General features: G+C 35.4%; 1 protein-coding gene and 1 non-coding gene across 2 annotated transcripts in view; one reads left to right on the top strand and one right to left on the bottom strand.

The window, feature by feature from the left end:
- Positions 1–1,700: 1,700 nt before the first annotated feature.
- LOC142352975 (uncharacterized) overlaps positions 1,701–20,650 on the bottom strand; it is a 41,950-nt gene continuing 23,000 nt past the window's right edge. Inside the window, exons 4-7 of the mRNA XM_075405179.1 lie at positions 10,691–10,903; positions 5,051–5,107; positions 4,205–4,269; positions 1,701–2,230 (exon numbers count right to left, since the gene is read on the bottom strand). Of these exons, the coding sequence (XP_075261294.1) occupies positions 1,901–2,230; positions 4,205–4,269; positions 5,051–5,107; positions 10,691–10,903 (665 nt within the window). The 3' untranslated portion in view covers positions 1,701–1,900. The remainder of the gene's footprint in view (positions 2,231–4,204; positions 4,270–5,050; positions 5,108–10,690; positions 10,904–20,650) is intronic.
- Positions 11,254–11,326, top strand: Trnav-uac (transfer RNA valine (anticodon UAC)). Its single transcript has one exon. It is a non-coding gene; the product is annotated as a tRNA-Val (tRNA).

Below are 20,650 nucleotides of genomic sequence, written 5' to 3'. Positions count from 1 at the left end.
GAGTATTATAATCAGAATAGTAGAAAGAAGAGACTAAACAACAATATTGTATTAATCATGTACACAACTGCTCTTTTCTAATCTCAGTTGCCTAATCAGAGCAACCAACTATTTATTAATTCAACTCACATCAACTAAAACAGAAGGTGCAAAAGAGGGGAGGCGGGGGGAGGGGGTTCAAATGATGGAACACTATCGTTCTAGTATTATTTTCAAGGTGATTGTCGGATCGATAGAAAAGTATTCCCTCTTACAATTACAAAATTCCTCCAATTAAGCGGCAAAAAATTGTTACAAGTTTGAAGGTATAACCAAACTCATAAATTGTCCATGAGATAATCACGTCTAAATTTAAGTGACACTAAAATTACCCCATTTCATCATTATGGGTTCTCAAATGCGCAGGAATACTTTCAACATTTTTTAAGAACACCACAACGCAATAATCCGCAGTTGATAGAACTGAATGATTTAACATCAACTGCTAAAGGAAACTTCAGAAAATGATACTCAAATTTTAAGTAGAAACTGAACTTTTTCTCATTTGCTCACAATTTTTTTTGAAAAAAATTTCTTGAAAATTTTGTATTGATATTAAACTTGAGCTCTAATGAGACTCTTAACCCAAATGAACTCGGAACCGTTCAAATTGTCATATTATCGTTAGTACCATAAAGTTGCAACACAAACGAAAGTTCGAAAAACTCCCGACATGCAAATGAACAACGAAAAAAACTGATCTCTGCATGTTTAAAATTTGAACTTTGAAACGTTCGGCAGCGTTGCAACTTTATAGGGATAACTATAATTCGTATTAAATTTTCGGGTCACGCGATCGAGAAATAGTTCAGATGATAATTTTGATATATCACATAATTTGCAGTTTTAGTATGAAAATATAGAAGCACTAATTTCACCCCAAATAGAACGGAGTTGACACTACTATATCACAATATATACTTCAACTTCTGACAGAGAAAAGGTCAATTAAAAATGTGAGATTTGTGAATTTACATTATCAGAGGCGATGCCGACATTTTGGGACGACTATATGAAATTTAATAGCTAAGTATCTAAATAGTCAAAAGAAGTGATTAGCTGCTGTTCTATTGAAGAACTGAAAAGTAATCAATTTCAAAGTAGTATACAACAATATGCTTATTGGCCAAACAATGCATAAATTTCACACCAAGTTTTCAAACGTCCTATAAAGTCTGATTGCAATGTATAAACAGCTGCAAAATTAAATTAAACTTTAAAAAAACGTAACTTTTCTAATTTTCCAAGCAAGTTTATAACAAACAAAATAATGTCAATCTAACTTAAGTTTATATAATGAAGAATATAATCATACTGGGAAATTGGCTTATAATTGGCATGAAATTTGCTTAATTTGAAGGAAAATTTGCAGCTGCTTACAGAATTGTTATTTAATCACGGCTTAAAAACAAGCGTATATTATTCGACTAAAACATAATCAGTACATCTCGATCAATAGAGTTTCAACTAATTTCAATCCTCGAATTTAAAATTTCAGTTTTGGAGAAGCAGTTTAAATCAGTTTAGGTAACTCGAATTTTTTAAGAGGGTTCCCCTCCCTGCCGTGACCAAAAAATTGCTTCCTATAAACCCCATGAACTTTGTAAGACCCAGGCGCGATTTTGGATTGCAAACAATTTTTATGGTCAAATCCTGTGTGTTATTATATGCATCAATCTAATTACATTTTTCTAGCTATAAAAATGCATCAGAGGTCCGTTATAAATATAATTTATAACTTACTAACGGGAAGGAGGGGAAATAGTTGATAGCTAAACTTTATACCGGCGTGAAAGCGCTGATGGAGGAAGAGAAGGGGGTAGTGGAAAAATAATCAAATATTAGTTTGAGAAGCTTCTGCTTAAGTGTCCTGAGGGTCGTCAAAGAACTTGTAAATAGGGTTGTAGTATCCGTTCACTTGTAGAGAGTTAATATGTTTGTCTTCTGGGCTCAGAGGGTGTGGGTTGCTATCGACCCTGACGAAAGTGCGGTTGCTCCTCCCACACACCCCCACAGTCGCCCCTCTTCTGTGTCTGTTCCTCAGTATTGAGATCACAACCGTTCCCACCACACATCCCAGGAACATGCATGCGAACATTACAAGGTGCATGGTCTGCCTGGCCTCTTTGCTCTTTTTGCCTCCCTCAGAGCTGGCGTCCATTTTGTCATACTTCTCGCTTTTCATTATACCCTAACAAGCATGCATGTCACATGACCCCATAAAGAACTGCTAAAAGGGATTAGTAAAAATAGCTGAATGATTATCTTGATTATTGAAATTAACAAGTTAGAAAAAATTTGAAAAGATTTAAAACCATATCCCACAGATTGCCGCAAAATAGCCTCCATTGATTCCCATAACACCGATTGGGACTGGAGAAACAGACAGAAAAAGAATGATAAACATAGCCGACTAACGTCGGGCGAATTGCTCTCAAACGACCGGTGAGCGGTCGTTTGAGAGTCTCCAAAAAGTTTGAGCTGTGAAACAGGGTTGAAAGCTCTAAGAGCACTTAATGCCCGCTGGGCGCTACCTGTTTATCCCGTTTTTGAGGACAAAAAGTCAAAAGCGTCAGACGAAAAATCAGTCAAGCGAAAAATCGCGTAAAAAAAAGACCAACAGGACTAATATAATTGCTACAAACTTCGTTTGAGAGCAATTAAAAATTTAGTGTTCAACAAAAACAAATTAAAAGTAAAACTATTTTGATTGGATTTCGTAGTTATGCATACTCCGGTTTCTTAATGAGAGGATGCCGGGGCTAGCATCAATGCCAAAACGCGTTAGAGATGTTAACTAAAACTTATAAGAACAAAGTTCAAGTAGTGAATATCTAAAATTGGGCTTTATGATACTGTTCACTTTAGATTGCTCTGCTGAGCAACCGCTGTTTAAAAGCACTTTGAGGAAAATGAGCGAAGAATGAAACTAGCCTAGAGACGTCAAAATGATTTTATGTAAAATGTTGAGCTGTGAACTAAGGTAAAGCGAAAAAAAATGTTCAACGAAGTGAAATAACATAGCAGGAAGTCCTGAAACAATTCAAAGAACTTTTATTGACTTAACAAAAAAACTAGACCTCGAATGGACTATGAATGGACTGGGAAACCCATTTAGAACAAAATTAGATAAAAAAATTGAAAAAAAAACAGCAAACGTCCATGTCGAAATGCCCTATGTGAACAAAACCAATAGCGAATTTTTGTTCGAACACCGTTTCCTCCCTCGACGTCAAAATTAGAGCAAAAAAAATTCCACGCCGAAAAAACCACTCGCTTTTTTTGATCGACTTCTTGTTTCGGCGTGACCAAAATCATCACTTCAATTTGACTTCAAAAACCATGAAAATAAGTGAACAGATCTTGAAAAAAGGACAGCGCCCAAATACATTTCAAGTTCTCTGAATTGTAAAAAATAAGAGCGCTATTAGAGCCGGCTGAGAAGATGAGGGCGGCTATTAAAAACGTATCATTTAAAACGTACCATTTAAAAAAACGAAAAGGGAATGTAAAGCCTTAGAAAGCTTTCTGCTTGACGTTTTTTGAATATATCGTTGATGCCGACCTAAACTTGTTCTCACTGTGTGTATTTTTTTTTTACTTAAGACAAACTCAATGATTATTATTACACTAAATGACGAACTCCAAAATCATGCAAGATCATATTTTCTAGTAAGAATTTTAGGACACAATCTTTTTATAACGTTTTTACTCACAAAGTTTTCTACAAATGCGCTTCGTTTTAGATTTTGCAGAATTCAATCCTCTCAGAAATCAATAATGTCATAAGACTCCTCAAAAAACGACCAAAAACGCTGGCAATTTTGAGAATGTGCGGAATATTAACGCGAGTACTGATTTCTGTTCTCAAATCCGGGAGACGGAGCATGCCTTTTTCAGAGAAATCGACATTAATAACAGACTAGTCGGTTATTAACAACAATGATAACTAAGCCGGATTGCTCTCAAAAATGACACGAAAGGGGTTTGACTTTCGTAGTAGCTATCTTTTAGTTGAACAAGTCATCCCGGTTTTGAGGACGAAAAATTGACCAATCAAACATTTACACATAAAGACACACAAGCACCAAATAACTGATGAAAAAACTTGAGTTGAGAGCAATTAATCATGCAATCATTTGATCACCCCCCGTTTGACACTTACGGGCATTTTGTCGACATATTTGGCCGCAAATACTCCTGATTGCTCAATCTCCACTTTGGGTGTATCTGAAACAGAATTGACCGTTATTTAAACTCCTCACTTGACCATAGTTCCGCTTCTCTAATAAAATATTTCACAGGTGGTGTGGCTACAAAAGTGTAAGTTGAAAGAAAAGTGAACAGTGGACGCATAAAACTGCCGCAGTGAAATAATGTATGCAGCGAAATTAGGTATGGTCTATGGCACAGCTTCAGAAACCCTGTAATCTAGGGTCAACCCAAGTCAGAATTACGATTATATTATTTCAGAAGACATGCAAAAATCCGTTTCGAGGAAAACGAATTAAGGGGCCTATATTTGTGCAGTCGACCCCGCCCCTATTTTCACTACTAACATAATACTGTCGTCGCAAACAACAGACGCGCCATATTTCAGGCAATTGCAAATTTTATTCGATTCTAGCATGTCAAAATGTACTTTAATATCATACTCTAAACACTTATTTGATACAGTAGACAAGTATCTATGACTGATAATATGAAACCAAAAACATTTTCAATTAAACTTACAGACTAAGTTTACAATGCTTTGAAAATTGCGTAACAGCCACGAAACGAAAAACGTTAAGTTGATACGTATCGTTTCATTACAGTTCAAAACCTATCAAATCATTAACTAATTTCTAGCTTCTTTTTTCGGCAGTTACTTACAACTAAGACAATAAAAAGAGACAATTAGTGAGTGGATCATTTTGAAGAATAGGTTAATAAGTTAATTAAATCTATTAGTAGGTTATGACTCTTTAGTTCGGCGATTGTGAGTTTGAGTTAGGTGCAGTTTCAATACCTTTATTTTCTTGAGATGATGGATTATCAAAGGCCACGTTGTCCAAAAACAACGTGTCTAAACAACATACAGGCGTTCAGTCAAAGCATCAACATTCCAAAAGAACATCAAATCAAAACCCATGCAAGGATTCAGAAGCAAGCTTAAAATATATCATAGAGGTTAAATAGCCCAGGGGCATTCACCACAACAGATAAGCATGATAACTTGCTGTGTTTGAATTATTTTTTAAATCAATACTTCCAATACACTTATTCATAAGAGGAAATATACGCTCAGCTGGTTTATTTTCCTGTTCAGTTTATTCTGCCCAAGCAATAACTACATTTTAAGGTTTTAAGAAGTATAATTAGAAAAGTCTATTTAGCGCAGAACACTTCAATTGGACGATTTTTAGAAACTCAATTTATATCAAGGAAATGAAAAAGTATACTGCAGTTTTTTCCCCCAAGAGGAGGAAAATTCATCCCATTTTGATCTTATTCTTGTTCAATAAGACCAAATCCGATTATGTTTTAAAATCCAAATTAAATTAAAGTTAAGAGAAGATTATTTATCAAATTGAATGATACTTTGGCCCTAAATTGTTTACTTTTTATAAACTTTTCAGCTTTTTCTTCAGCTTGTCACACAGTTTCTCATCTCAATCCGTTTAGATTTTTCTTACTAAGCCTGCTGCCCCAGAGTCTAATGATAGCAGTTTACTGGTCATTTCTCATACAAACTAAAACTTCCGGGTTTCCATTGCTTGTTTCAAATGTCTTCCTAATTTTTCTTATGAAACTTTTAGCTTTGTTTTGCCTGCAATTACTAAAAAAGAACAATCCCAGAAGCCCATTGTGCATATTATATTCTTAACTATATTATCAACTTTACATTGCCTCTTTTACCATTTGCATTTTATTCTTATGTGTATCAGAGGAAATTAACAATGTTCTTTTTTTTAAAGTTTGGACAAAACCTTTGAGTGAAAAATGCTATATATAAAAAGAAAAATTTTTCATGTGCTAACTTTTGATCTAAGGCTTTAGAGCTAGCATAATTGTTGATGTTTTAATACAATACAGTACGTAATTTTTGTTAGTATGGGCAGCTAAGGGTAAAAATGATTTGATAATCGACTCTTGTTTCCGTTTTCCAATCCTATTTTTGGTGAGAAAAAAAACAAATGCTTTTAATTCATTCTGCACTCGTCTCCCATCCACTTGAGATCGCTATAATCAATCGTTGCTCTATCCCTCGTCATCTTTGTTCTTACGATACGTTTAAAGTTCCTAATTTTATTTTCAAATCTTTTACAATTATTTTTCTAGCATAATTGAGGAACGTTTATCTTTAAGGAAGTTGTATATAAACTAGCCTCAAAAATGCCAAATTGAAATCATATCCTCACATTACCCGTCGTCAATCAGAACTCAAATGTTTGCCAAAAATTAGTAGAGATCAGAGGAATTGTTCAAATTGGAGCTTTTTATCGAGTTTGCACCACACGTACAGACCAATTTGTCCTTCTTTGTGTCGTAAAAACTATATTATCACCGTATTTCGAACGTTAGCCAGTTTCATTAGATTGGTTAAACATGGAAGTGCGTGGGTTGAGCACATCTAGTAAGCCGAAGGGTTCTATAAGTTTTTCGCTTCTTTGAGGACACAAGGGTCAGATCAACAAATGACCAGGCAAAATATCTCAAAAAATACCACTGGTCTCATATAATTTCTACAAACTTCTAGAACTAAACAACTAGACGGCGACATAACTCGAAATAATTTTTGACAAAACACCTCATTACCTGAAAAAACTGAAAGCAAAAATAATTAAAATTGAATTCCACAAAAATCATTTTAAAGTGCGAACAATTTGGATGTCAGGCCGTAGTTAGGACAATATTCTGTTACTTAATAGGGGTACACGGGAGCTAGTACCAATCAGCTTTACAGATGGTAAATGAGACTTCTAAGAACCAATTTCAAGTCGCGGGCATCTAAAATTGGGCTTAAGCTGTTTCAATTTTTGATTTAGTTTTGCGTCCCCGTTTTAGATTGATTTGTTGAGCAACTAATGAGTGAAGAATAAAACTAACCGAGAGAAGTCAAAGATTTCACGCAAATTGTTGAACAAGCTGTGACTTATGGTTCAATATCAAAACCTTCGCTCAATTACCATTTTCTAACTCCAAAAAAGTTAAAATTTTACGACGCCAAACACTTTTTTTACTCCACTTCCTGTTTCTGTGTGATCAAAACTAAAATTTGTCAGAAAAAGACTCCGAGCACCGAAAGATAGTTAGACTCAGCTTGCTAGCTATATTAAAATAGTGAATCTTACCAACAGAGAAATCGAGGCCTAGCAATATAGATCTGGAAACTTCTTAGAAATGAAGTATTTTCATCAAAATCAATCAGCTCAATATTAAGGGTGCCATTATGTAGTGAATATCGCCGCTGCTTTGCACGCAGAAGGCCCCCAGTTCGAGCCTGCGGGGCATCATACCTTTTCCACAAAAAAGTGAAATCAAAAGTAAATAGCCGTAAATATGCGAAAATCAACTATCGCAGAAGCGAACTTCAAAAAATGGAAGCGAACTTCAAAGATGTAGTTAAAAATTTGCACACTACAAAACAGTTTTTTTGCCCCACTTTCTGTTTCAGCCTGATAACAATTTAAATTTGTAAACAGATCTTAGAAACAGACAACATTCCATCACAATTCGAGCTCATTGAATTTAAAACAACCTGATAAATTCCGTAGCGACTCGAAGCGTCAGAACTTCACAAGCAAAATCGTAATTACAGCGGGAAGTACTTACTTTTGTCTTGAAATTAACGCTTCATTTCATCAGTTTTTAAAAAATTGGAAAACCTTACACCACTGTCACCAAGAAAACATTTGAGCATTGACATAATGAGAAAATTAACATAAAAACACTTAACGAAATCATTCATTTAAAATACAAAAAACGAACAGATTTGAAACAAGTACAAATTTCGACAAAAACATGAAATATCGATAGCGTGAAATTTAATATTATTGAAAACGTTCAGTAACGTTGAAATAGGGCCAAAATTCTTAGGATGGTCAAAAGCCGATAGGCTAAAAAAACTTCAAGAACTATGAATTATCATGAACAAAATCATAATACCAACCTGAAAAAGATAGAATCCAACTCCGTGACCCAAAAAACAAATTGTGAAAGCATAAGGCAGGTAAAATTCTTAGAAACCAAACCGAACTTTCAAAGAAAAGGAAAAATAAATATAGAGTTCCAAAACAATATTTTTTTGTGTTAAGTCACTGTAATTCAGAAAAAAATACAAGATAAGACTCTTTCTTGTTGGAGATATCATAGACGAAATGAGTTTAAACTGTTGCAAAAACTAAAATATTCAACCAAACGACAAAAGAAACAACATATATTGCAACGGCGAAAAATTAAAATCAAAACAGCGAACCCAGTAATATCCACAAAGTAATAATCAAGCAAAATTTATAAACGGCACGTCAGCAAATTGCAAACTAAAAAAATATAAACATAAGAAAAAGCTCAAATCATTATATTTTAAACAACTGATTAAAGCAGAGCTGCCAAAATTATTGATCTCAGTATGATGATAGAATGATCAAGTTTTGAATGCGAAGAAAATATGGACTGCACTTTTTGAAGCTAAAATCAAATTGAAAAAATATGAAACACAAAGACAAACACAATTCAAAAATTAGATTTCGAGGCTAAGAAAAATTATATAACTATTCACCTGATTAGATTTAAAAGTTAAAAACGTTTCAAAGATTGGAAAAAAGAAAATTTGCACAAAGTAATGTCAGAAAACTTTTTTTAAAACTGCACTGATGAGAATTTTTGTTGATAAAATTCAAAGACTGAATGCCACAAAACAATTCACTGAATATTAAAAGAAATTTAAGATCCCTGACGGTGCGTAAAGAGACTTTTTCTAGTAATCAAACACCACAAAAAAACCCAAAAAAAGCAAAGAAAAATTGGACAAAGATTGCAAAAAACCGAATTGTATGTTTACAATTTTATACAACAAAAAGACTTTGCGTTCAAAACAGTTCTTCAATGCACAAATCGCCAAACGAACGTTGCGATATACATTCAGTTTTCAGAAAAAAGTCCGCTTACAGAACTTTTAAGTTGAAATGTGCCCATTTTACAAATGAAAAAAAAAATTATGAGGATATGCAAAACTTCGTGGTATCGATTTAGAAAGTTAAATATTACAGCGGCATCGATCAAATACCATTTCTACAAAAAATCAAATTACAAGTAAAAAAATTGAGCCAAATGGACGAAAAAAAACGGCTAAGAACGCTTATCTATATGCGCCGGTCTCAAAAAAATATTTCAAAGTCAATAGGGCATTCACCGACGCAGAGCACGATCACACAACTTCTCTAGCACAGAAAAAATCTGTTCACCAAGAGAACTTTCCTCACTTTCGCTCTTAGGTCAAAATGCCGCATGAACTACTTCCTGTAAAAAACAAAAAAGACCCATAAAAAACCAATACTCCTCTTCGAGTCCTAATACAAAAACCACGAGCACCGCGATATACTTACTCAGCTTAAGGCTTCGCAGCTTTTAAAGAGGGAATATTACAAAAGCGAGGCTTAGCAGTTTAGATCTGAAAAGCCATTTCATTCGATTTACTGATTTTTATGTCTGATTTTTGTTATGATTTTTATGTCTGTTATTTTTAAGTCTGTAGGCAACTTTTATTCTATTCTTTGTTCTGTTTAGATAACTGACTATTGGTGGGTGGTCTATTTGACCCAAAGCTGCAACGGAGAGGGACCGGAACATAATGTGGGTAACGCGCATCATACAGGTTCTTTGTTTCACGGTAGCCGTCAATGACATGCATTCATGATTCATTACGGGATGTCAATCAATGCCATTCGGTTGAGATATGTCCCAATAATATATGTCCGAAAAAAGCATCGAATTTAATTAATGCTCAAAGATTTGCTCTTTACTCTAAAAACTCAATACAGAGCTGGGTCTGGCAGATTAAACCCCCCCCCCCCCCCCCCCCCCCCCCCAATAGGACCCCCACTAAGGAATGATCGCTGTTCTAGCCCCACTACCTGGAGAGGAGGATCTATAATGAGAAAGAGCCCAAATCCTTTGTGCTGAGGGCCAAATGACATATTGTTATTGCGATCAAACACGTGCGAATGGGGACTACACCACGTCTAATATGGGTGTGCCGGTGGGAAATATTTGGGCATGATATCGGAGCAAGCAATCAAACCATCCGAAACTAACAGCGATCGGATCTATTCTGCCACCCCCCCCCCCTCCCCCAACTTAGTGGGCAATTAAATTTTACGCCTCCAGGCGCCCGTGATATTATTTTTACATAGTCAACGTGCTATATAACAACACATATTAACGCGGAGTGGGATAACAAACACAGGGAGGGGGGGGGGGGGGGGGCAACGGAACAGATCCCAGCGATCGATGAAGAAAAATAGGATCATTCCCATTACAGTTCCCCCTCAACGAAATTATAGCCCCTCATTATGGTATGTTTACTATGATTCGGGGACTAAACCTTTTATGACCACTAAGCTGGGGGGCTATAATGGGAAAGACATGGGAAAAAGTTGACTGATACCTGTTGGGAAGGAAGTGCCTCCTCCTCCTCCTGGGCCAGCTCTGTTGTTTGGAGACAAGTTGCTAGTGGTGTGTTGGGACGATCCTCCCCCTCCGGCTGCTGCTGCTGTTCCCTGTACTGATGCTGCTGAGCCAAAGCCAATGGACCTGGCCACGTCGTTAATGTTGGTCAGTACTTTGGAGAAATAGTCGTCAAACTCACCCATGACTATATCTACACAGTAACACCACAATCGTCAGTCACATAAAATAAAAAAAATAGAATCTTTTCCGTTTGTGCCCCCCCCCCCCAGCTTAGTGGGTGCATATTATTTGCACCCCCCAGTCGCCACGTGCCCTATTTTAACATGATGATTTACTATGTAATGGCACGTGCTCTGTAACTGGGGGGGGGGGGGGGGGGCACAAACAGAAAAGATCCAAAAAATATATCGGATCTTTTCCATTGCCCCCCCCACACACACACACACACATCAAACAGTGCGTTATGTGCCCTCAATCAGAGAGTCAATTTCAATAATCCCCTTATAAGGTCTTCAAATAAGCACTCAACAGCCAATTCTAGGTGCCATGGTGTAGTGGTTATCACGTCTGCTTTACACGCAGAAGGTCCACAGTTCGAGCCTGGGTGGCATCAAAACATTTTCATTAGATAAAGAGAGATCAATTGCATAACAATTTGCCCGCAAAAGATACACATAAATATAACGATGAAATCATTGAACCCAACCAATTGCATCTTATATTTTCAGAACGAGCATGTCATCACTGAGGGCCAAATTCAATTTCTGCTATTTCTAGAGTTTTGGAGGTGGGTGGGGTCAAACGATGGGGGTAGGGTTAAAAGAGAGGGGTTCAAATCGCCAGGTGGAAGAGTGTGGCCGGGCAGTGTGTCTGTGTGGGCGCGGGGAAGGGGGTGCAAACTTTTGAGTTTAAGATCCACCTTCACACCATGAAATAGTCTACTCAAAATAGTCTCGAAGTAAGGCGTGAAGGGGAGCGGGGTTGATGTGGGCTATCAAAATCTAACAACAAGCTATCTTTGATACCCACTAGAATCAATTGCCTGATATCCCTTCCCAAAAGCAAAATTTATTAAATTTAAAGACCAATTTTTTAAAAATCTATTGTACCAGAACTACATCTGAAATCAATTTAAACATTTTTTTGTTCAACAGGTAGTTTCTGTGGTTACGTAGACAGAATTGTCAAATGTTAACTAATTGTTTACGGAAAAAAAACATTTTTTTTTTAAATTTAAAGTCTCCAATTTCATTTTATTGTCTTATTTCGGAGACAGCTGCAATCAATTTTCAAACAGCAAGTTTAGTGAAAATTATTTCTTACAGAGACAAATAAAAAAATGCCTCATAATTATTTTATAAAAAATATTGCATTTTCACAAAAAAACCTTTTTAAAAAAGCGATTTAAATCGAGGTTTGTATTTTTGAATCGATGTGGGAAGCTTTAACACCCGAGAGCAGTGACTTGGCTCAATTTCAAATTGCTGAACAGTGAAAATAGTAATACAGAAGCTAACTCACACAAGAAAAAAAAGCTCATATGGTTATAGGGAACGCAAAAAAAACGGTATCAATTTATAGCACAAAGTGGTGTGTCGTTCTTTCCCCACTTTTTTCATACTCAATCAAAAAATTTTATTTTCATTTTATGTTGAGACATTAGGAAAAAAATTGCGCTTTTATATTTATTATATCAAAAAGCTTGCAAAATTCACAAATAATTAATCTTTTGTTTTTAAAAACATTGCCGGCAGATTGCCGGAAAATAGCCGCGATAGACGCTTGGGGCCTTCTATGAACTGAAACAACTAAAGAGATTAGATAGACAGATCAACCACCAGTCCTTTAATAGACTACTAGACTTTTTGGGTTAGCTTTGGACTGACATTATTATGAGACACATAAGCTCTATAAAGAGAAATCCCTAATAGGGCTTTTCAAAATTAGGATCTCTTGTTTGTGCCCCCTCAGCTTAGTGGGCGCATATTATTTGCACCCCTCAGATCCACGTGCCATATTTTTTACATAATGACTTACTATGTAATGGCGCGTGCTCTGTAACTGGGGGCGCATAACGTACTGGGGGCACAAACGGAGAAGATCCCAAAACTAATATTCAAAATCAAAAACTCAAGAATCTAATAATCAAAAAATAAGGGCATATATGTTTGGCACTACTTAGATTCAAACTATTGACCTTTAACAAGTAAATGTTCATAAAATTCAAAGTTACATAAATGAATTCAGAAGTCATTTTTTTTGAATGAGGTAAGTCATTGAAAAAGTCAATTTCAAGAAGTCAGGGTAAGACGAAACAAAAATCTGTTAGACGAAGTAAAAAAACATGGCAGGACAAGTACTGAACTACAATTCAGAGAATTGAATGAAAAACTCAGACGTACTCTACCTGACCAGCAGATCAATTGAACAATGCCAGCCAGAACACAAGAACACAAACAAAATCATCTCAAAAAATTGAGAAACTAAAAGAATCAAAACTAAACAAAAATATACTCCTTGCTAAAACTCTTGAAGCTTTTCAACCTAAGGCAAAATTTTTTCCTCTTAAAAAAACCTATTTCAAAAATATGTTCCAAACCAATTTTTATTTCTGAAATTGGTCCAGTATTATATCTGCAATACCTGAAACAAATTTATTGGCCCTTGAAGATCGATTAACTCGAAAATTAACAAAAACATTAGAAAAAAATCGATTGGAAATTATAAGGAAATTTTTCTAAAAATCGTAATAAATTAACTTCAGAATCATTTCTGTGTCTCTAAAGGCTATCCAGTAACCCAATTCCAAGCTTTAAAAAACTCATTGGCTCATAGATCGATAGGCAATAATTTTTAGAAAAAATTTCAAACTTCAAAAATAGAAAATCGTTCTATTAAAATGTCGAACGCCATGCAATTGCCCCCTAGCAACTATTTAATAAAATACTATCAAACACTGGATGAGGTTATCTAGCTACCGAGGCAAGAAAAAAATACAAATGTTTTAAAAAAACGTGAAAAAAATTGCAAATTTAATCAAAAAGCTTCTAAAAGTCGAAAGGTTAAATTGTTGAAAACAAATCCATTGAAACTAAAAACCATGCAGTTACTTTTTTTTATCGGAATATGTTTTCTCGCACTTGAGAATGGACGAATATCAAAAACTGACAAAAACTTTAGGAAGCCATAAAAAAATTGCAGATTTTATCAAAAAATGCTAAAATTCGAGAAAACCTGAAAATGCGAATTTTGTCAAAAAAAATTGCAAAAAATTTGTGATATTCAAAAGTTGAAACCTATTGAATGGCAACTCAAAACTTTTCAGTAACTTATTGTCTAACCCCTGATGAGGTTTTCTGGCCACTGGGACTCAAACAACTTGAATAATGCCAATAAAAGTTTTAAAAAAATATGAAAAAAATTGCAAGTTTTGTCAAAAAATGCTAAAATTCATGGTGGCAAAAAGTTGAAAACCATTCCATTACCACAAGAAACTATGCAGTAATCTATCATCAAGCCCTTTATCAAACCCTAGAGGAGGTGTCTTGACACCTAGGGCTAAAAAACCTCAAAAAACAACAAAATTTTCAAAAAACCTGAAAAAAATTACAAAAATTATTATCATTTTGCGAGTTTATGTTTGTAGTACCTAAACATATAGCTCACAAAATGATCATAACAAGCAATTTTGTCTCGCAAAAGGCCTTCATCAACTTTTAAAAGCTTCAGCCTAAAACTAATCAAAACAAAAAATCACTAAAAACATGAAAAATTTTGAGCCCAAAACTCCTAAAAATGGTCTTTTAACCTTAAATTAAATCCATCCCAGCAGCTGCACCACTATAAGCACTTGAAAGACTACTAAAGCCCACATTGGGCCTCTAAAGAAACTTAATGCCCGCTGGGCTTTACCTGTTTATCCCGTTTTGAAAGATCAACGTCATTGAAAAATAAGTGAACACATCTTAAAAAAAACACAGCGCACCAATACAATTCAAATTCTTTGAATTGTAAAAAATAGGAAAGCTGTAAAAGCCGCCTGGAATTGAGGACGCGGCTATTAAAAATAATTAAATTCGAGGGCTTAAATAGCGAGAAAAAACCAAGAAGACAAATGAAATAAAAAAGAAAAAAGAACAAGAAAAAAGGAAGAGAAACACAGGAGAGAAAAGCAATAAAAGTTGGAGAGAAAAGGCACAAAAAAAAGAATCGAACCAGAAAATAAATCGAGAAACGAAATACAGAAAAGAGGCAAAAGAGAGAAAATGAAAAAAGAAAAGCAGGACAGAAGTAAGAGAGAAAAGCAGAAGAGGAGACAAAAACAAGAAAAAAGACAGAAAAGAAAGGAGAGAGAGAGAGAGAGAAAACAAAAACGAAAAGAGAAAAGAAAGGAAGAAAAAAGAACAGAAACGAAAGAGGTAAAAAAGTGAAAAGAAAGATAGGAGAGGAAAACAGGAGAGAAAAGAAAGAGAGAAAAGCAAGAGTGAAAACAAAACCAGAAACCAAAAAGAACACGAGAAAAAGAAGAATTAACGAAAAAGGAACGCAAGAGAGAACAAAGAAGAAGAGTAAAGAAAGTCAGAAAAAGAAAAAAGAAAAAAAGATCAAAGAAAGAGAGAAGAGAAAAGCAGACAAAAAAGAACAGCAAAAAAGAAAGAAGGACAGAAAATAAAGAAAAATACGAAACAAAAGAAAAGCAGAAAAGAACAGAAAAAAAGAGAAAAAAAGAGAAAAGAGAGAAAGGAAAGACGGAAAAGAAAGAAAAACAAGAGAAAGAATAAAAACAAGAGAGAAAAGAAAAAGAGAAAAGAACAAGAAACGAAAAAGAAAAACGAATGAGCACAAAGAAAGACAGAACAGTAGAACAAAAAGACAAAAGAAAGACAGGAAAAAAATACAGAAAACAAAGAGAAAAGCAAGAGAGAGAAAGAAAGAGTAGAGACGAGAGGAACTAAAGACAGAAACGAAAGAGAGGAACGAAAGAGAAAAAAGGACGAGATAAAAGAAAGGCAGAGGAAAAATATCCGAAGAAACACAAAAGAGGAGAGAAAAAAGCGAAAAGACAGAAAGGGGAAGACAAAAGACAGAAGAAAAGACAAATGAAAGAAGCGAAAACGAAAAAATAGAAATGAAAAAGAAAAATGAAAGAAAGACAGATAAAGAAAAAACTTAAATGTAATAAATAAAAAGAAAAGAGAGAAAAAGACAAGAAAAACGAGAAAAGAATGAGAGAAAAGAAAGACAGAAAGAAAGGAAAAGCAAGAGAGAAATACAGAGGATGAAAAGAAATAAACGAAAAAGCGATACAAATGGGAGAAACACAAACGAGAGAGAAGGGAAAAGAAAGTGAAAAGCAAGAGAAAAAGGGGGAGAAAAAATGCAGAAAAGACAAGAAAGAAGCAAAAACGAAAAAAGAGAAACAACAACAAAATAGACAAAAATGAAAAGAAAGGCAGAAAAAAGCAGAAAAGAAATACAGCCAAGAAGGATGAAAGAATGAGGAAAAAGACAGGAAAAAAGAAAAGACAGGGGAGAAAGGAAGGACAGAAAAGAAAAATAAAAGCAAGATAGAAAAAAAAACAAAAGAGGAAAGAAAAAAACGAAGTGAAATGGAAGGGAGAAAGTAAAATCGTTACACAAAAGCTAGTCCACGCCATATTACTATCTAGCTGATTTAAATGGACACTTTTGCATCTTCGATTTCATTTCGGTAATTGAGCTTAACTTAGGTATTCTTAATTCCGTCAATATGTGAGATGAATCAGTACATGTCATTGAAGAACTATTTTGAGTAATAAATTTTTTGACTTTTTTATAAGCAGGTTTTCTGTCCTTGACCAATTTTTGAAACCGCAGTTTTTCACTCGTTGATCTTTTTGGCACAGGCAACTTTTCGGTCAATGACCTATTTTTACATCCGCGGCTTTTCAGTCATTGACCCCTACTGCATAGGTATCTTTTCGGTCATTGACTTTTTGAAAATGATAGCTTTTCGGTCATAGGCAGTTTTTCGGTCAATGACCTCTTTTTACATTAGCACTGTTCGGTCATTGACCTTTACGGCTAATAGGTAACGTTTCATTGACCTTTTTCACAAAATGTGCACAACGATTTGCTGCATATTTAAGAGGCCTTAAAACATGTGAAGATTAGGAGCTTAAACATGGAGGTATATGTATTTGAATTACGTTTAATATATAGATAGATATATAGAAGAGAGTGACAGTAGGAAAGACATGGAGAACTAAAAAGTGTGAAAAAAGGAGGGCATTGCGAAAGTAGAAACGAATGCAACGTTAATGGACAAAAATACCGATAAATACGCGGCTCAACTGCTCAACTCATAGCGCTTCCGCTCCTCAACCAATAGACCCAAGTTCAAACCGACTGTGGTCAGTCATTTTCTCAGAAAACCATGTTTAAGGGGCGCTTAAACATGGTGTTCAGTGTCTCTCTGTCGATGTTGAATTAATATATAGATATAGATGCCCAAATGGTGAACTGTTTTTGACTTCATGAGATTATTTTTATAAAGATTTCTAAGGCAAAAATTGTTCCCCTAATCATTGCTTTTTTTTAGATGACATTGGCAAGCTCCTTCATTATCAAAATTTTACTTAAATGACTTGTCTTTTGTTTGACATAAATTCAATAGAATTAATTTTGTAAAAAAACTGATATCATAATATGTAGTAAAATACACTTCCGAGTCACTATGTACTGCTACTATTTATGTACCCTCGGAATTCAAGTGTTTCAAATGGCGTTTAAGGGATCCTTGAGCGGTATGGGTTAAAACTCAGACTAGCTAAGAAAAGTCCAACATAGCTGGCAGATTGCCAGAAAATAGCCGCAATAGATTCGTAGATCGGCAGTCTAAAAAAAACAGTAAAAAAGACAGACCAAAAAATTCGTCTTTTCTGATCTGTTATATTTGGATTAAAAATCTGTATAAGTTATTGCTGCCTCTATTAGCTGATCTTAATTAACCTTCATTTAGAGTGACACACACCCATTTGACCTTATCTCTTTCAATTAAAATAAATAAAAGTCAATTTTCGAAATCGAGGAAGTCATTTTTGAGAGTGAGGTAAGTCAAGTGTGACCAAAAATTTAATCACGCGCATGAACAAAAAAACTCGCTCCACTAAGAGCGAAAAATGACGTCACACATGCAATTCAGTTGAAATTGCATCAACGAATGAACAAAAAGTGGCTGTGACGTCATATGGTCGTTAAAAAACCATGACGATATAAAAAACATAGCAGGACAAGTCCTGACGTACAATTCAAAGAATTTTCATTGACTAAACAAAAAAGTACACCTAGAAAGGACTATGAATGGATTGGGAAAACCATTTAGAAAAAATCCAATCCAAAAAATCGAAAAAACAGAAAAAATCAAAGCGAAATTGCCGCATGTGAACAAAAAACCACTAGCGAGAAAGCGAATTTTGGTTCAAACACCGTTTTCTCACTCTACTTTAAATTTAGAGCGAAAAAATTTCACGCCGCAAAACCACTCGCTTTTTCGCTTCACTTCCTTTTTCGGCGTGACCAAAATCACTACTGCAATTTGACTTCAAAAATCATGAAAACTAGCAGGCCCGCAAACGCACATCACAAGAAAAATCTTTCAACCGAATAGAAGATTTAAAATAAAGTAGGATTTATGTTTCGTACCAACTCCGGCTCCAACCCATATGCCCCCCAAATACCAGGCATATCTGTTAACGCCTATGCTACCGACGCGTATTTTTCCGTCTTTTACCCTCTGTAGCAGTAAATTTCTGTTAAGCATCATTTTGGCTTTGCCGAGTTGCATATTTAAGGAGCGTTATAACTTGTGTAGATAACGAGCTTATACATGGTGGCAAAGCGCGTTTATTATCTACTGTCTATTCTTATTTCTGTATCAGGGAAATTCTTGTCAAGGTCTTTTATGGCTCGTCTGTTTTGGCAAGCTTAATGAGAGCAAAGCATGAGCAGATTAGGAGCCAAAATAAGAAATAAGAGAAAGATTGGAAGGAAAGAAAATACGAAAAAAAAACGAACTAAAAGGAGCGAAAGAAAGAGAAAATCAACTTCTCAAATTCGTGGTCAAGGAAGTTGTAAGTCTTTTCCGGTTTCAATTGGATTCGAACCCCTGCTCCTCGCTTAACAGTCATGGGTCTTATCCTCTACGCTAAGTATGCCAATTGCTTACGCCTATTGAAATTTCTAATGCAGAAACAATGAGGAAAGAAAGAACGAAGGTAAAACTAAAGAATAAACGGAAAAAAGTGAAGAACGGAATAAAAGACAACCAAACACCAATTTTTTTAAACCAAGTACATGCTTTTCAACAATTAATCGGGCTTGAACTCATGCCCCTTGCTTCAGAGCCATAGATTTTATCCCTTGCGCTACCGACCCCTGTTGCTCTTGTCTATTGAACCGATTACATTTGCAAATGTTTTATTGTTGGCAATTTCTTCTCGCTGGCTTTTTCTAATGAGCACAGAAACATGATCACGAGTCCAGATCAGGAGCATAAGCGTGGTGATGTAGGCTGCATGATTATGGACCATTAAAACATGAAGATAGGAGGGCTGTTAATGATTGCACTCAAGTGCAAATTTTGTTCAACTTAAAAGATAGATAGATGAGAGGGAGAGAATGAAATAGAGAAAGATGAGGGAATAAAAACAAGAACTAAAGGAAGAAGAAAATAAAGAAGGAAAGAAAGGAAAAAGACAATTTTTTAAACGCCGGTACATAATGCATTGTTTTCCGCCTCTGCTCGGGCTTGAACCCATGCTCCTCGATTCACAGTCATAGGTCTAATCCCTTCCGATACCAACGCTTGTTCTTTTGTCTACTCAACTGACTACATACGCAAATTTTTGGTCATTGGCTTTTTGTCTCGCTTGTTTTTGTTAAGCTGCATTCATAATACGCAAAAAACTTGTGCAGATCGGCAGCTTTAGCAAGGTGCAGTAGGCTGCATGTTTAATGATTGTTAAAGCATATTAAGATAGGAGCGCTGTTAACCATTGCACCCAAGTGCGACGTACATTTAAAATAATATATATAGATAGATGAAAGGGAGGGAATGAAATGCATGACAAATGAGTGAATATAGAACGAAAGGGAAAAATAGAAAACGATTAAAAGGAAACAAATGAAGAGAGAAGAAAATGATATCCAAATCAAATATTTTTCCGCAGTACACTAAGCATCATTTCCACACTTAATCGGGCTTGAACCCGTGCCCATCGCTTCACAGTCATAGGTATAATCCCTTGCGCTACCAACGCTTGTTGATTTCGTTTACTCAACTGACTACATACGCAAATTTTTGGTCATTGGCTTTTTGTCTCGCTTGTTTTTGTTAAGCTGCATTCTGAATGAGCCCAAAAACATGTGCAGAGCTGGAGCTTAAGCATGGCGGAGTTGGCTGCATGTTTAAGGATTGTCAAGGCATATGAAGATAGGAGCGCTGTTAACCATTGCGCTCAAGTTCGACATATTTGAAATAATAGATTCATAATGAGCAAAAGAACTTGTACAGATCGGGAGCTTCAGCATGGTAGAGTAGGCTGCATGTTTAAGGATCGTTAAAGCATATGAAGATAGGAGCGCTGTTAACCATTGCGCCCCAGTGCGATTACAATTAAAATAATAGATAGATAGATGAAAGGGAGATAATGAAATGCAGAACGAATGAGTGAATATAGAACGAAAGGAAGATATAGAAAACGATTAAAAGGAAACAGATGCAGAACAGAAGAAAAAGATATCGAAATCCAAGATCTTTAAACCAGTACACTAAGCATCCTTTTCCGCACCTAATCGGGCGTGAACGCATGCCCTTCGCTTCACAGTCATAGGTCTAATCCCTTCCGCTACCAACGCTTGTTCTGTTGTCTACTCAACTGACTACATACGCAAATTT

This window comes from Convolutriloba macropyga, chromosome 1 (assembly GCF_964194025.1).
Source record: "Convolutriloba macropyga chromosome 1, txConMacr16.3, whole genome shotgun sequence".
Lineage (NCBI taxonomy): Eukaryota > Metazoa > Xenacoelomorpha > Acoela > Convolutidae > Convolutriloba > Convolutriloba macropyga.
This window is presented reverse-complemented; position numbering and strand designations above follow the sequence as displayed.